Source organism: Leuresthes tenuis, unplaced genomic scaffold (genome assembly GCF_036924035.1).
Source record: "Leuresthes tenuis unplaced genomic scaffold, fLeuTen1.0.hap1 SCAF_12, whole genome shotgun sequence".
Taxonomy (NCBI): domain Eukaryota; kingdom Metazoa; phylum Chordata; class Actinopteri; order Atheriniformes; family Atherinopsidae; genus Leuresthes; species Leuresthes tenuis.
In genome coordinates this window covers 18,280,063-18,298,149 of record NW_027325366.1, presented here as the reverse complement: position 1 = coordinate 18,298,149, position 18,087 = coordinate 18,280,063, and the positions used below count along the sequence as shown (strand labels likewise).

Below are 18,087 nucleotides of genomic sequence, written 5' to 3'. Positions count from 1 at the left end.
CAGTATACTTGAGACGTGTTTGATGGCCTTAACCTTTAAAAATGGGTCAACTGGAAACATTAAAGAGCTGATAAATCTGCTTGCAACAGTTATTCATTTACCAAAACTGAAAAATCCTGCTTTTGTGTTACTCGGTCTGAACACAAGAATCCATTGTTCTAGAGAATTTCAAGTAGTAAATCTACTACCGTCGTCATTGTAAAATGCATCTGCGCTGTTCAACAACAGAAAGCTTGACAGGCATGGCAACAATATTTTGTGTAGGAGGGAAGGGGAAATGTTTGGACAGATGTGTGTGGGAGGACAGATGCACATTAAAAGTGGTCATTTTGTCCCGGAATCCTTCCATGATCCTAATGTTGACCGTGTCTCTCTTACAGTAGGAAAAAAAAAGTTTAGCCTCTCAGAGTAAAGTGATACAATAGTCTAGTATTTGTCCTACCGCATTGTGGCCATGGACCCTGAACCTGTTGCCATCTGCAGCCTGATTGTGTTATAATACAGAGCATGTGGTGTGAGTACTGTAAAAGTAGGGACAGGTGACATGTAGAGGGATCAAGATAAGCAGAAAAAGACCATAGATATCTGATCTCATGTTGTGGCTGTGACTGTGAGGTCAAGCTTATTTTCACCATACTAACTCATAAATATGTAATTGAGGTCAGTTGAAGAACTATCGTAAGCCCCCTCCCAGTTCTGGAGAGGTTTCCTTATTTTTCATGCTGCAGACGCCTCCTGGTACCAACCATCTCTCTCCATATTGGTTTTATAAACATACAGACACACACTAAGTTTCCTATGGCAGCCATATCTTTCTTCACTGCATTCTCAATATAGGAGTGGTGATGAATGTGGTGTTAGCATTGCTCATCTTCTGTACATCTATGGATTTAATTTGCTGCAATTTGCTGTAGGAAAAAACACGAATCTTAGGTCACCATGGCAACTCCATGTGTTTCGAAACCCATAGTAGGGGCTGGCTGCAGAGGAGACAATCAGATCCCTCCCAAGTCCTCTCATATACAATCCACAATCCTCTGAGAAAATTAGTTTTGAGTGCAGACATGAGATTTGAGAGATTTAATCTCACTTTGTCCTGGCACAACATGTGTTCTCTCATTTTGTAAAAGTTGCGTAATATGTGGCTAATTCTTTTTTTTCCCCCACTGGCATAACATCAGTGGACAACCTTGTTATCTACATCTTGATGAAATTAGGAATTCAGCTTCATAGAACTTACATGTACAAGATGATCACCTGATGAACATTTTATTTGATGAGTGAACCACATGTATAGACTTTTGCCCATGAGTGGGAAAATGAAAAAGTCTTCCAGGCTGCCAAATTGAACTGTGGAACTTGGCCAGCTGTATGGTGTCAAGGGTGCAGAATGAGATCCCGGGGATTACATGGTTGTCCCTGTTGCTAATATAACTGGCTGACTTCCACGTCACTTAGCGCCAAGAGATTATTTTATTATTATTCTTTATAACATTGTCATTTTTTTCACTCCTGGTGTGCGACATGCCACTAAACACTTGTGGTCACATGCAGATTTGACTATAAGCTTTGTATTTATGGTTTTCGATGAAATGTCTTAATAACTGTTTGGCGGCTCACTGTGCTTTTTCTTGCAAACAATAAAGAAGACATATTATGCCCTTTTTTTATAAGTTATCACAATTTCCTGATGAAATGTCTATAACTTATTTTGCTGAAATACCAGAGACAGATAACTCCCTTTTCAACCATAAATTTTCAGCTCTTATCATAACAGTTGGTTTCAGGGGGTGGAGTGTTCCATACTCTAACATTGGCCTCTTTGATGGTGTGTCCAATTTGAGATCTTTCTTATAGCTTCAGATGTAAATTTGGACATAAACTATGTTCAGTAACCTTCAAAGCATGTTATTATTGTATGAAAGTGCATATAGTACTGCAGAACTCGCACTACCACACACTAAACCGAAAAATACAGATTACTTGAGTCTCAATTCTCATTTTATCCTCAGTTGTCCTTGTCAGATCAGATAGTTTGGAGCTGATGACTGTTTCAGGCACAATCTCATTGCGAGCCATGTGTTGGACTGGCGCAGGTTGTTAAAGCATTACACCACAAATAGGACAGCTGGGGCACCAAAATTCACCTTGGAACTCTTTTATTAATTTATTTCTTATGTGAGCTATATAACGGCTAATGATATGTCACTGTTCATAGCCAAGCAAAAAGCAATATCGGAGCCAACTTCCCTCTTCTGAGGTACAGCAAAAGCAGCATGATTTGAAGTTGAAGTTGGGTGAAGGTAAACATGGGGAGGCGAGATATATCCAGTAGAAATCAAATGCAAATATTAATGAGATGCTGTCAAACTTAGGAAGCCCCAAACAAAGTGACAGAGTTGAGTTTTTTAAGTGCATGAAATAGTAACTAACTCCTAACAGTGGTGCCACTGTTAACGATTAGCTTGTACAATGTGCAGTGGGAACTGAAGTAGAGGAAACTACATAGATTTATTGCATCAGAGGAAAAGATGTGAATTGGTCATGGTTTATGGTGAAAGAGGTAGGATTCTAATGCGGGACTGAGCAGACAGGAGGCAACCAGATGACAGGACCAAAGCAGCTTTATTAAGAAAGAAAAGATCATAGGATGTTGCAATTTCAATCCAAAAATCACAAACATTTAAAAAAAAACAAAAAAAACGGAACCAAGCAGAGGTGAAAAACTGACAATGTAAGAAAGCAGCAATGGCAAACTGTGATTGTGTAGCCAAGGATGTGGCACTGGACAAAGAAAACCAGCAAGTATTGTCAAAAGGCAACTGGTGGTAATTTGCTAAAAGTGTTAAAGGTGGGCTGAAAAAAAAGCCTGACTGAGAAGCCAATGCCAAATTGAGGAAATGAAACGATCCAGGACAGGAAACAGAGATCTAATAAGAACCAAACCAATACTAACACAGAAAACCCCAAATGTCTGTGATAAATTTACACGAACGGAACCAGAGACCTACAGACCGTGACAGGATGCCTTTATATGAAATTGAAAAGGGCTGCAAAATATCAAATGTATGACTTTTTTGTCAATACTTGCGGCATTTTCTGACAACTAACTGGTAATAATCATTTTTACTGTAACTTTCACACACTTCATCATCGCTCCCATGGCCTATTAAACTCTAAATATGATTGAATATACACTAAATACCTTTGTGCTCCTGGACAGAATGAACACCACTGAATAGCTTTTCAGAACAAATTGACTTCTCTCGGTGTAATCCCACAGAAATAAGCATGCGCCCTGCGTGATCCACTGTATTGATACAGAGGTGGCACGCCCCTGATGGTCCTCATTACACTCCCAGACAATACCCACAACACACACAATACTGACACACAGGTGGTTGATCTCAGAGGTGGGAGCAACACCTCACTTGAGACATATATTATTTTTCACACACACACTCAGACTGCAGCTGTGTCCTGCTTACACTCGCACGTGTTCGGACCAAAGACTTGAGAAATTTCATTCCTCTGATGTGAGGCAATAGCGCAGGTGTTGGGCCCCAGAGACCCCTGGGATTGTTGGAGGTCCAGACTGTTCTGTTCTCACCCTAGGATGACCCCCCCACACACACATACACGCGCACACACACACACACACACACACAAACACTCAAGTCTTGATCTTCGAGGTATAAGCTCAGCACGCATGCAGATTCTGTCACACACTCACGCACACATTTCAGTCTGACCACTGGGTCTGAGCACAGATCTGTGCGGTCTGGATGCCGTCAGATTTCTGGCACATGCGTGTGCACGTGCAGAAATTAGCTCAGAGTCTAAACACATTAATGCTAATGTAAACTGGTGTGAGAACAGCCAAACCCGTCTGTGCTGAAGGTCCAAACAAAGATCAGCAGATTTCCATGAGAAACAAAGTACAAACGACCAATGCCATTTTTTAGAGCATCTGTTTTTGTTAGATGAAATTAGATGTTGGTTTGTCTGGAGGTTTGTCTCCACGACAACAGACCCCTAAACTTTCTCACAGAAAACTCCTTATCAGATTTTTCATTTTATTTTCTTAGTTGTACTTGTAGACTGTGTGACAGTGTAAGCTGTCCGTCACTCTGAGTGTATCATTATTTCATCAGGTCTGATCCATCATGGTCGTCAAAGGATTTTCATGACATTCTCAGAGTCCCCAGAAAGCTGACCTTCCTGACTGCAGCCAGAGGATCTAAACATACTCTAATAGATATCTAAACATCTTTCACAGATGTTTATTTACTCTGCTTAGTCCTCCTCGGTGCATCCGCATCAGTTAAAGGGCCCGTGCGCTCTCGAAGCGAGGCCCCTCCGGCCTGTCTCTTAACCCGACACCCAGCCCTCCGGAGGGAACTGAGTCCCATTTCCCCTTTGTGCATCATCCATAAGGGAAGCCACTCTTAAGGATATGAGTCCAAGAAAAATGTGTCCAAGAAAAACATGAGAGGGGTCACAGAGCAGTGGGACCAAATGCACAAAAGTGTCTGAGTCCAACTATGGGAGTCACAGAGAAAAGGCAGACATTTAGTGTTGCTGTAATTCACCTTCAAAGCCTCTTCTGCTCGTTTCCCTAATTTCGTTTTTCTCTTCTTCCATTGTCCATCTTTCTTTTCACATGTTCATTCATTCATTTCTTCTTTATCCTATTTCCCTGTTTTCCTTTGTTGAATAAGACTTAAACATGTCCCCTCCTACCTCCTCATATCACTCCACTTCTCTTTCCTTCCTTTGTTCTTTTCTGCCATCCGTCCATAGTTTATTCGCTTTGTTTTTTCATGATTTTCTTTGACTCAAATTGTTTTCTGTGGAAGTAGATCTGTTCAGAAGTGATAAACTGTTGTATGTGTGCATATAGTGCTTACCAGATGAATGAAACCACTTCTCCCCACACCTTTCCAACACCCTAGTAGGGAAATGTCATGAGTTTCCAAAACTAACATTGAGGCGCTCTATGCCTTTAATGGAGTGTTTGTCCATTACTAAGGAGGTGAAACAGTATGAAGTTTAATTTCACTTGAACTTTGAAAACGTCTTTCAAGTTTGGTTTCTATTAATGTTTTTTTTGGTGCACATTTTATAAGTTGTGCAGTATAAAGCGTTGATAGAAAGCTTAGTCAAATGTGGGATGTCAGTGTGTTTTGAAGACCCAACTTTACTACTGAGAATTAAGCTTGCTTGTCTGGTCCACACAGCCATGAAGGTGATGGGTAGGAGTGAGTCTGTTTATGAGCAGTCTGTTCTCAGAGAAGCTCAGAGGATATTGACTGGCCTATCACATGTCGTTTTTTCCCTTCTGGTAGACAATATTGAGTTCTCCACTGTAAACTTTGTCGTTTTAGATTAGAACCTCTTTTGTCCCTACCTCTGTCAAACATTTAGATACATCTGTTTGAGGCTGAACGGATCGGGCAATATTTTCATGGTGTTTTACTACTGGGGCTGTGCAATACTTTACAAGACTCTATGAACATTGGGAACTATGTACACTACACTATTTAGACTTTCATATCATTATGATTTTGTTGTAACCAAAGGCATCTCTGTGTAAAGCATAGTGTCGTATTGCATCATATCATATCATATTGCATTATATGGTGTTGTATCGTATCATACTGTATACCACCACCTGCTAATTACAATAAGCAGCCTGGTTTATGCCGTCTAAAACAGGGAATGAAATGCCTGGAACACATTTGTCATACAGCAGACTTTTAAAAGTTTGCTTCAGATTTGCTTCTGAGCACAGTCACTGGTACTGTTTAATAAGCCTATCACAGTAAAATGCTTTTGTGGTAAAAATTGATGAATAGATTACAAAAAAGTTATCGTTTGTCTGTGATTTGATAAGCTGCCTATTGTATGATTTAGTTGTGGGCTCTTCTTTTATTGATTTAGATGCATTTGATGAGAAAACTAGCATTAAAATGCACATTGATTAGCATTGCCTTTCCCAGTTCTCTAAGCAGTTGGCTTTTGCCATGTTTGGTTGACATGGCCCCCAAGTAAGAACATTTTAGTCACACTCAAACTTGTCATTTTTCCACTATTTATCCACTTTCTTCAGCACCTAATCTAATTTATCTTTAGAGTTTAGTGTTTTGGCATTCATGCAGCAGGTGGCTTACTGTGATTTCAAGTTCAGCAGGAGGAGTTCACATGAGTGTTTTGTGAAATTAAAAAACTCCGCCTGTGCAGAGCCTGCAGAAGTCTCTCAGGAAGTAAGCGGCTGTCGGCTCCCTGTCCGATGTTGATGACATCAGGATGTATAACATCAGTCCTCCCTCCCCACAAAAGTTCCAGTTTAGATTACAGTGTTATTTCTGAGAAGATACAGTATATACAAGCCCCAAGAGGGCAAGCCAGCTGAGACATGTGGCATTAACATTGTTTGCAACTGTGTAAATGAAGAGATGAATAAATGATCAGTAACTATGAAAAAAAACGTCCTGGGAAAAGGTTTGGGAGAGGTGAAGGTTTGGAAAAGGTTGAAACCTGTTGTTAGAAAATATATGATTCTAATAATACATGTTAAATGTTTGCTTCAAAGTCACAATAACTGTTTTTAAGTAAGTCCAGCCTCCGTTGACCTTACTCATCCGCATGGTTAATAATTGAATCAGTAACTGTCCTTTTCTTGTGTAAACAATTATAAAAATGTCCAGATTCTGCGGGCAGACAGATGAAATAACAGAACGAGTTTCCGGCCATTTGTTTATCAATTTATTTTATTCCTCTCAGAGGTCAGAGATTTGCACCCTGGGCTGTGCGTTCCCATCCTGTTCTTAGTTGGTCATTCCCAAACTGTTCACCCCAGGGAACAGTCTGGACCCAGATGAAATTTATGGTGTCAGACAGGGGAACTTTTAATAGATCTGTGGCTTAGGAATGAGAAATGCAAACATAACTACGTACACAGAGGTTGAGCACACAGAAAGAAGAATTAGTGCATTCTATACCGAGTGCGAAAAGAGGCGACTTTCTCAGAGCTTCTCTGATGTGCTCTGATGGGTTTGCTCAAGAATGCAGGGTTTAGAAATTCATAAGAACATAGAAAATTGAGGAACAAAGGTCATCACGTTGCCATGTGGTGTGTTTGGTAATGGCCAACAAAGAAAATAAGAAAAACACTAAACAAGAAATAGGAAAATGAAAATAGCGGGAAAAATCCGACCCAGAAGCTATCCCTCCTGAACACATGATCATTAAAAGAGAACATTAAAGAGATGCTTCACTATCCTCTATGGTGGAAACTTGTTTTGCTGAAGAGTTGTGTGTTGTGATCAGAGGCAATAGGTGCTGCAGCTGTAATCACTCTCAGCACAGCAGTGACATTTCTCCATCAGTGAGAAGTCAAACTCTTCGAGGTCAAAATATGTGAGGTTGCTCTAAAAAGGTGAGTTTGACCAAATCGTAAAGGAAAACATATTTTCTTAGTTGTGGAGGCTGACCAGTATAGGAGCTCAATTCCAGTTTTTTGGGGGAGTAAGATCATACATTTCCTATGTGTTGTTTTGGTGCTCTGATTTTGTACTGATATGACCATGCAAAGACACTCATACTGATGGAGGAAATAACATATCACACAGCAGGGATCAACCAATTAATTTCCCCCCAGGGGCCAAACTATGTCAAGCTTAAAGAGAGAAGTATAAAATACACAAAGACCCAGCAACACTAAAAAATGTTTTAAGTGTAAATATTGCAGTGAGAATGAAAGGATTAAAGCTGTGGAGTAAAATATACATTATTTCACTTTAAAATATAGTAAAAGCAAAGTATAAAATAGAAAAAAACTGCAAAGGAATTACTTAAGTACAAGCACCTCCAAACAGCTCTTTGCCAAACTGTTTTTTTTTGTCTGCTCTGTCAAACTTACAAATCAGATTCATGATAAACTTTTGTTCTGATTCTGACATCATTATTTTATTTGAAGAGGGTTTAAACAGGAGTCAGGGTGCCCTCTACGGGTCAAACTGCTTGAACCCATTCAAAAATAACCACGGTATCATCTTCTACATTAAATGTGCTGGAAAATAGCTTTGCATGTTGTTACTTTTTGAAGGGCACATTTTCATGCAGATTTATCTGTGGTTCATCCATGCCAACAGTCTTTGTTTTCTTAAAATCGATCATATGTTTAACCTAAACCTTTACCTAAATGTACATTTTCATTGCTGTCAGTGTCACAAACAAATTTTCTTTACACCGCTGCTGGACATGTCTTAAACAGTTTGAAACTGACTAATCGTAATGATGATATATTTTCAGAGGCACGTGAGAAAATGAGGTTTTTCCATTGTAAAATGTAGGTGTCCATAAAAACTAAGAAATAAATTTAAAAAACTGCAACACAGAAAGTTCATGAGCCGCATCATCCCCACACTTTAGCCTTCTGCGGTAAATAGTCAAAGGTAAAAAAACAAAGTTGCGTCTCCCTCCTCCTTAGCAACACCTCACCATTCAGGGCATCATGTAGCTTAGACATCTCTTCTAAATAAATGGTGACATGTTCGGTGCTGTAATCTCACATCACACGATGAACAGTATCGTCCTCACACATCTCTGCAGCAGCTGGGAGTTTGCAGCTCTCTTTCCTCACTCTCTGTTTGTGTTGTTCCAGAAAGAGATGTGCTATCAGCACCCCATCATCTGACACCCAAGCCTTTGTGACTTGCTCAGTGTGTGATTTAACGTGTGTTTATGCCCCTTAAATGAGCTGTGAAATGATTTGAGAAAAAGCTCTTTTACTATCTTCCTCTTTGTCAGTTCAGCAGTCTTGATTTCTCGTGCACATTCGTAATCACACTTCCTTTTTTGTTTTTTCTTATTCCCCTCTGACACTTGCCTCCTTTTTACTGCACGGTCTGTGCTGCAGTCTCTCACCTCAAAGGTTTCTTTTCTTCTTCTTTTTTTTTCTGCAGCCGCGCCATTTGACGTCCACTGGAACCGAAGAGCATACATCGTAAAGCATTTGCCGTGTACATGGCAAAATACTGCGTAAACTCTAATATAACTCTAATAGCAGAGTCTTATTCAGAGTAACATCTCGTTATTGCTGTTCATCAACATGTAGCTTATGTTTAAGTTACATTAATTCAGGTCTGATGCTCAGTGGGCATGCTTAATCCAAATGTTCGATTTTGATTTAAAGTGTGCAAAAGCAGGGGAGTGAATGCCATCTATCAAAATGGTTGGCTCTGTTTTCGTTATTGTTAGAGGGTAAGAAAATCTGTCCTATGAAGCATATAGCAGGTTTTCCGTAGTGTCTGTTTTACTCAAACCACAGCAGAGAAGAGTCTGAGGAGTTTTGGGACGCTGGTCCTGGAGACCTGGGTCTCAGTCCCATGGGAGACCTTAACCTGATCAGTGGGGTTCAAGTTTCATGTGGGATAGTTGTTTTTACTTTTAATCTCCTTTTTCCCTCATTGTTCGGTTTTGGTACTTAAAGCTGCTGTTCTTGGTGTGGTTAGGTAAAGATCAGTTTGGACTTAAAGCAAGAACGAGTTGTGTTTGTAAACATTTAATTTTTTATGTAAGATAATGACAAAGAGGACTTGTTGCAGCATTCGAGGTTTCATAGAGTATCTTTCTTGGTTTCCATCTATAGATGCTCCAGATCATCTCTCAGCAGTGATCGTATCGTACAGTGGAGCTCAGGAGATGAGAAGCCAGAGTTATGACGAGAGCCATCGGTGATGGAAAGAAGCTTAAAGGAGAACAGACAGCTACAGTTGCAAAACAGACAGCCTGAGGGCAGCACATGTCTCCAGAGCTTTATAATCTGCTCAAGTTATGACCAACCTTCAAAGACAGAGGAATTCAGACAAGCCTGCTTTCACTGACCTTTAGTGAAGACTTGTCTGTTTGAAGAGCATCCTTCTTCTTCTTTTTATTTATAGAATTTTACTGCGTTCCCATGTAGGAAACGGCTCTTTCGCTATTATCCATCTTAGTTTACTTGTCTTGACCAATCTACAGTATCTGGCTCACATATTTGTCATTCTTCAAATAATGTTTTACAGGAAGGAAAGATCTGGAGACAAAGGAGGGTAAAAAGATACGCAAATGGATGTGAGAACACTTGAGAATTTGGTGAGGAAGGAAGGAAATGCTGGGTGGAAGCAATGAGAGCAAATGCCCGTCGTGCTGAGTGTGGAAGACAGAAATTTGATTTTAGGTCAGGAGAGAATAGAAAAGAAGGAAAAGGATCAACATCAATGCTCCTAATGGAACAGGTGGCTACGGAATACTGTAACACGTGTGATTAGTTGATTAAGACATGTACAAGTGTTTAGTGTAAACACTAAGAAACTAACTCTTACTAATATGTTGATAAACTGCATGTAAGGGCAAAAAGGTTTGTGTGTTTCAAATAGCATCCTTTAAAAGTGGGTGAAAAGCACTCTGATCATTTTCCAATAACTCTCCAGGAGCATTCCAGCCAGGCCATCAGAGTTCTTGGCTCACAGATAAAGCAGACTTACATTTGATGATGTACAAAAGCTCCTTACTGTACTTGATGCAAGTAGAGTAAGGTGTCATTTCTAGCTGGTCCATTTTCTTGAGAAATGACCTCCCCAGTGTATGCCCAAAACCTCTCCTGAGAGAAAGCATCTTAACCAGATGTCTGAACTCATTGAACTCACTCCTGATTTGAGGAGCAGCGAGTTTTCTCTGAGCCCCTTCCCATTGACTGAGCTCCTCACCCCGACTCTAAGGGACAGACGTGACACACTTTAAAGAAAGCTCATTCATGCTGCTTGTGTCTTTTGGTGACCACTCGGAGTGAAGAGGGTGTGTGTAGAAACAGATTGACCAGTGTGCCATCAATCTTTTTCTTTTCACTCAGTCTTCACTATGACAGTGGCGTTTAATGGAGATCCAGGAGATTGGTAGCTGCGCACACACACACACACACACACACAGAAATACGCAGCAAGAAACATCTCTGACAGCTACAAAGAGAGACTGGTATTTATCAGTCCTCTATTTAAGGCATGCAGAAAGATAATGAGAAGTGTACCGTGCAAGTCCACCAGACAAGGATCTCTCATGCACACACACGTCCTTGTTTTTCTGTCTTCGGAGGGTCCTTCTATGCCATGCTACGCTACCCGGTCAACCTTCTTAACTCTTACCACCACATATAAATGCCTAATCCTAACCGCAGCCTAATTTGAGATCTAACCACGGCACCACATTTCAACCCTCAAAAAGCTCTTTAAACTTGTGGACTCCCAACATTTTGGTCCCCATAAAGCAGTGGGACCCCACGAGTAAAGGGATTTTCCCAGGTTTCCGGACCCTGCAAATACAATAAGCAAGGCCGCACTCACATGATTTATTTGAGACATGCCATTTTTTTTTTAACTTCTCTACCCCATTCCAGCTTTCTCTACTCCTCCCCTGTGTCACTCTGCATTTGCTCTGTGTGTGAATTATTGCCAAATAATGACTCTGAATCATTTGCCTTGAGAAAATTCGGATGATGAATTACAGCTGTGTGAATGGGTAAAGTTCATCTCACGTCATGTGCCTAGAGAGTCACATTTTTTTCCCACCAAAATAATTAACAGGGGGGGTTTTTGTAACAAAGGAAATGGGTGACAGTTCCTAAACTTTAGGTCACAACAGTCATCTTGTCAAGAAGGAGGATCTTTGTAAGGACTGAATTATAAATAGGTTTGTGTTCCGCTGAGGCACAATTCTACCTGATGATGGTGTGTTTTTATTCATTCATGGCTCCCATTTAGAGACTCCTACAATAATTACCGATGACATTAGGCCACCACCAGATTCATATTTGTAGTTTAAGAGGCACATCTCAACAGTAATGGGATGGATTTCCATTAAACATGGTGCAGGCGTTAATTTTCCTGACTGGATGAGTTATTCTACTAAAGTTGTTGACGCTCTGACTTTCCATTAGGTCACAGTGTAAATGTCTTTATCATAAATTAAAGCAGTTTCTTGTTGATTGCGAAATATTGCCTAATAGCCAATCTTGCGATGTCATTTTTGCACCGGTTGCACCAGGAGATTGCTCATCGGAACAGCTGCTTTTACCAGTAAATGTAAGGGTTCACGGCTCAAACTGTTCGGCGTATAATTCATGTAGAGTTTGACTTGTTTTACATCACTTGTTGCCAGCTATCTGTCCTATAGGCAACAGCTGTGGAAATCGACATTCAGCGGAGACAAAACACACGCCTCATCTTCCAAAATCTACCCACAGACACAGGGTGCACAAACTGCACGCACAAGTGCACACACATCTGGTCATCTGCTACACGGGTTCATCTCAGGCTTTATCTCACACTACACTGTGTGCATCTGATTCATCTGACTTTGTTTGAATTGTTGTTTGACATTGTTTAGGCTTCCTGCTGTTTTATTAATTTGAGTATTTCTGTCAGTTGACAACATCACTGGTTTGTTGGTTCTCCCAGTCATGCCCTCTGAGGTCATCGCTTACTGACCACACAAACCACCAGCAGCAATAAATTCACACGGCATTTTAAACATCACATGTCTCAGGACCCTTATAAAAGCGATGTCCTCGTTCCACTCTCAGCCCCTCTGAGGAGCTCCCTTGGTTGGGTTAATAACTGTCACAGTGTGCTCTCATCGAAAAGTTCTGTATATTTGTGAAACGCACCTGTTTTCGCTCTCTTTTACGAGCCTTTTGTTTCCTCTCACACATCTCACCTGGACCAGGAGTTCACGGCTCCGGTTTGTTTGTTTGCATTTTATCTCCGTTGCACCAGCAGTCGCTGTAAAGACAAAGCTTCACACCTTCAGGAGATGACAGTTAAATCTTTGGGAGATGCAGCGGCCAGACTGTGGCAGTTAATCCAAGCCAACTTTTTCTTCTTTCCTGTCTGAAGGCATGCCTGTCCTCTCTCTTTCGTCACCCTGAGTGTCTTAATCAAATTGTTATATTTAGTCAGCAGATTAAAGGGCTGTCTGCAGACTAATAGTCTGAGTATGACTGAACAGCCGTTTCTCTTCTCATTATGGAGAGATTTGACAGCAGAGTCTGGCTTCATTTACCCAAAAATAATAACTACAAAACGATGTGCATGTGTGTTTGTGTATATGGGGTTTTAGGGGATTTTGCATGTGCCACAAAGAGGGTGCATGCAGGTTCACATTGACTATTCTTTTAAACTTTCAAAGAACTCAACAAAGTTCAGTGGCATTTTCCAGTGTAAGCTCCAGATGTACCTTTTGTATTTTGTTGATGTGTTGTCATCATTGACGGTTGACATCTGCAGTATACAGTTTGGTCACTGGATGGGTGTAGAGAGTGAAGAGGGCTGAAGAGGAGGCCATCGTTTGAGAAACACAAGTTTTTGTCTCCCCCTGGTGATACAAAAAAGGAACCAGATCAGAAGTTTAACAGATGATATGCCGGGCCGGGGGGGGGGTTAAGTATTGAAAGAATGGCGCCGGATATAAGTTTGTTGTGATGCTTTTTATTTGTCTTGTTTTTAAATCACATTTTTTTGAATATCCATCAGTTTGAAGTTTCCTCAGTGTGTTGCATCCTTGACTTGAAGTTTATTTTAACTCTTTGTTTTTCTACCTTCCTGATCTCAGGGTCAGCCTGGGCCTCTTGGTCCTCAGGGTCCAATGGGTGCTTCAGGGCGACCAGGGGATCCAGGTATCCAAGGTCCAAAGGGGCAGAAGGGTGACCGAGGTCATAATGGCATCATAGGTCCTAAAGGCAGCGTGGTAAATGATCCATCTGTTCCTTTTAGCTAGAAAAACATGACAGAGGAATCTATTTTACTTAATGTGTGATTGTTTTCACTCTGCAGGGAATGAGCGGCGTACCTGGGTTCTCTGGAAACGATGGCATTCCTGTAAGTCCCATCCAGCATTGTTGATGAATACAGTAGCATGTCACAGCCTGCTGACGTGGTATTGGTCTTGCTCGGGCCTTTTCTCTGCAGGGCCACCCTGGGCAACCTGGTCCGAGGGGCAAGCCAGGAGCAGATGGCTGTAACGGGACTAAAGGAGAATCAGGGTTCATGGGGGCAAACGGCTATGATGGCACACCTGGAACACCTGTGTGTAACTCAGAATCTCCATAAAGAGTAATATGCTATTATAAAGAGATTGCGTTCCTGGCAGTGATCATTGCTGTGCTCTTTTTTTCCCAGGGACAACCAGGAAGGAAGGGAGAGAAAGGAGAAACTCTGGAGGTCAGAGTGTACATGGAGCGTTTCAGGGTGAGGAATAGTAGTTTATCTCTCACAACAAATGGCCTGTTTTATGTAAAGTCAAATTGCATTAACGCCTTGATATTTGTAAAGCATACGGTTTTATTCAGTTTGTGAATCTTTTAACATCTCTTATCAGGGAGATCCAGGCACACCAGGAGAAAACGGAATATTTGTAAGACACGTTATCCTCCTCAGTTCATTATCTGAAACTCCCTGTTGTTCAGTTGCACCTTTTCCTGAATGTCATCTTTCTTTCTTTTCTTTTTTTACCTTTTTTTCCCAGGGGCCTTCAGGAGAGCAAGGATTGGCAGGTAACAGAGGCCCAATAGGACCAAAGGTGAGTGCATGCACTTGTTTCAGAGCTACAGTTTTCTTAAGAGCTCCTGAAACCAAATCTATTATGAAGCAAACTACGTGTCATGAAGCAGTTTTTGTCTTCGTATAGGGCCCACCAGGTCCCCCAGGTCCTCGTGGACCAAAGGTAAGACAGCATATACATATGCATATATTGGAATGTAAATTTGATGTATGAGTGTGTAAATATTGTCGTGTATTTACATAGCAAGCAACATTTCTGTCTATGTAGGATGTCACCTGTGAGAAAAGTAGGGATTTGAAAAGATCGATGCTGCTTTAGTATTTTGCTTTTCTCTTTGCAGGGCACTATGACCAAAGTGCTTAAGGGAGTCAAAGGACAGACAGTGAGTTACCATATTTCCAAATTCGCTCATAAAGTCAGCTCCCTTCACTGTAAAGCAGATATGTGAAATGAAATCATTGTTGCATAAAAATCGTGAATTCTTTCAAGTCACAAAATATCTGATGCATGTCATTTATCTTTGAATGCAAAGTAGCAAAAGCTCACCTCCTCAAGCACTGTGATTAATACGTCTGCTTTAGTATTTCCATTTTGGACAGCAGACTACTTTTCAAATGGTTTGTTTTTGCCTTTTTGTATTCTAACGTAGCATTTGTTAGCATATGTTCCGTAGAGACATTTCCAGGCTTCAGAGGTGGTTTCATTAACATACCTTTATGAAGAGTTTAATTCATTCGGTATTACTCCTAAAGAAGTGGTTACGATGTTTGATAAAAATGTGAAAATGCCTTTGTGTAGTGAAATTGAAAATGCAAAAACATGCTGTACACCAGACACTACAGTTGATTGTGCGTTTAAAATAATTTATTTAAAAAACAGCATTTAAACCACAATGAAACACAACAATTCCAAGTAATACTTATGAAATCCCTGTTTCAGTTTCAGTTAAGTTTCACATTATCTAAACTGTCAGGGAGGCTTGCAAAAAGTGGTGCTAAAATGAAAACTAGTGTGATAAAGAGCTTCAGGCTGACCAGGGCAAATCTGATGAGGTGGTTTCAGCTTTTCACAGGGGAAGCAACAACTGCTTGTATCTTCATTTTGAAAACGACCAACAGTCCTGGCATAAATCCCACCAAAAACTTTTCATGGGAGCCGGTAAACGCGTGTTGGCAAAAAGAAACTTGCATTGGAGGAGCGACAGAAACAACCAGAAGAAAGATGCCTTCAAGAAACATTTAGAGGCTGTCGTTATTGTCAGAGGTTTTATAGTCAAATGCTAATGCTAATTATTCTGATGTTCAATAACTTTGAGCATTTTGTTGAAATATGCTATTAAAACTGCATTTTCTTGAATGTTCTTCAAGGCATTGTGTATCAGCTGACTCTTTTTGCATTTCCTGCTTTGACCACAGGGGGATATCGGACCACCGGGGTTTCCGGGAAACTATACTCGTCAGCAACGTCTGCCCCCTGCTGTAATAACAATAAGCACTCGTTTTCATTCGCTGACCTGCTCCGATGACTTTTGAAGATAATCTCTCAGATATGAAAATGTCTTTCTTATTTTAGGGACCTCCTGGACGAAAAGGTCAAAAAGGAGAAAGAGGAGATATGGTATGTGTTCACTCAGGAACAATCATACGCATATAAGCACATGAGAACTTTTCTTTGCTTCACGTTACCGCACAAGCGCTCTCTGCTGCAATGGCATCTGCGCTGATCTTTTCCTGTCTGGTCTATTTCAGCCAGACAAAGACGACAAAGGAGAACGTGGCATAATGGGATTCCCTGGACCACTGGTCAGCCCAGGCAAATTTCTACACATTTCATCCAGACACTGTTCTCTGTGCATGCTCTAAACATATGTTGTGGGCTGTTTATGATTCTTTTTCAGGGTGAAAGGGGCGCAGATGGACGTCCTGGGCCGAGGGTAAGTCTGTGTGAGGGTGCTCTGTGTTTGTAATTGTCCTAATGCTCGTGGAAAATGATAACAATATTGATGATAATAATTTTGGTGCCCATGACAACTCTGTTTCAGGGCGATTCTGGTGAAAGAGGTCCGATGGGCAGTGTTGGTCCCAAGGTGAGACGGCAGCCAATGCCTGTTTACACGTGTTTTTAAGTGACTTCTAAAAAATGAGCTGTCACTTTAAACAGTTTTAACAAATATTGGCTAAAAAAAAAATTTAAGTACATTCCGTCATTTTTATGCTCTTGACAGCTTAAAAAAGAAAATGCTTTTACTTCCCTGCGTTTGTTTGATAGTCTTCCCCTAAACTCATAGATAATTAACCTTGCATGATTATTATGATATATATTATTACTATTATTCTTAATACGCAAAGTTGATTTCATGAACATTTACACGCTTATACATTTTATACATTTGTAGGCTGACTCTTGGCAATCACAGGCAAAATAATCTGATATTGATAAAAGTCCAATGTCCTCTAACTTTATAAGATGAAAAACAAAACATGTCGCAAGTCAGCCTCCTTTAAGTAGCTAGTAGCCACACTGGGTGACCAAAGATGAACCGCCGCTAACCCTTGAGTTTCATGCAAGTTTAGCTTTTGTCCCATTTGACCCGAAACAATGTTTGATGTGGTTTCATTTGCATGACATCAGCCTCCTTCGCATTTGACCATTTTGCTGATATTGTCTCTGAGGGAAAGAAAAGCTCAGAAGGAAACATGATCAAAGATTAAAAGGAAAATGTGCAGCTGAATATATGTGATTGCAGCACCCCCTCCCATATAAATCTGTCAGAATTTACCTGTATGCTAATAAAAGAGTCACTGCACACCGAGAGACTGACAGTATTTTTTTGTTTGTTTGTTTGGTTTGTTTCAGGGAGTCAGAGGCGAAGCAGGAGAGTTGATTTCATCAGGATCCTTTTGGCCCTGGTCTTCAACTGGTAAGACGATTAAAGCCTGAGGAAAACAGTCAAATAAAGAGTCAGTACAAAACAGAAAAGCAGGTTGTTATTCAAAGATTAAACTTCACTGTGAACGTGAGAAAGAAATTGGCTACATGTCCAGATGTCAGCAGAAAATTTGGTGTGGAATCGCTGTGGTTGGTTGAGCATATATTGTGGAGTCAGAGTCCTAAAAGTGTAGACCCAAAGGTGGCTGCCAGAGGTGAGGGACAGATGAGTTATTACTCAATGAGGAAGTGAAACACAATTTGTAACTCAGAAGTATTAAAGCAACACCAGAGAATTTGGCAAATGTTTTGCTCTTTGGCTCCCCCAAGAGCTGTGGGACGTAACACCCCTGTCCTAAAAACAGATCTCTGTGTAAGCCCTGCTAGTGTATGGCCAAACTCGTTCATTTGTTGTCATACTAAGGAGACCACAAAGACGCCATCAAAAGAAATTGTCACGCAATTGTAAAGCAAAATGATTGCTGTGGTGCGGGGCTTGAAACCAAAGTCCTGAACTACGGTGTCTCAGGTCCCGGGTGCTTTTTGGGCAGATTCAGGCCC

At 40.8% G+C, this 18,087-nt stretch overlaps 1 protein-coding gene across 1 annotated transcript in view; it reads left to right on the top strand.

Moving 5' to 3' along the window:
- Positions 1-18,087, top strand: part of col4a2 (collagen, type IV, alpha 2) — a 68,024-nt gene that overhangs the window by 32,460 nt on the left and 17,477 nt on the right. Inside the window, exons 5-18 of the mRNA XM_072396899.1 lie at positions 13,651-13,785; positions 13,872-13,916; positions 14,007-14,123; positions 14,217-14,285; positions 14,416-14,451; positions 14,563-14,616; positions 14,725-14,760; positions 14,939-14,980; positions 16,014-16,076; positions 16,171-16,215; positions 16,347-16,400; positions 16,496-16,531; positions 16,640-16,684; positions 17,455-17,518. Coding sequence (XP_072253000.1) covers positions 13,651-13,785; positions 13,872-13,916; positions 14,007-14,123; positions 14,217-14,285; positions 14,416-14,451; positions 14,563-14,616; positions 14,725-14,760; positions 14,939-14,980; positions 16,014-16,076; positions 16,171-16,215; positions 16,347-16,400; positions 16,496-16,531; positions 16,640-16,684; positions 17,455-17,518 — 841 coding nt within the window. The remainder of the gene's footprint in view (positions 1-13,650; positions 13,786-13,871; positions 13,917-14,006; positions 14,124-14,216; positions 14,286-14,415; positions 14,452-14,562; positions 14,617-14,724; positions 14,761-14,938; positions 14,981-16,013; positions 16,077-16,170; positions 16,216-16,346; positions 16,401-16,495; positions 16,532-16,639; positions 16,685-17,454; positions 17,519-18,087) is intronic.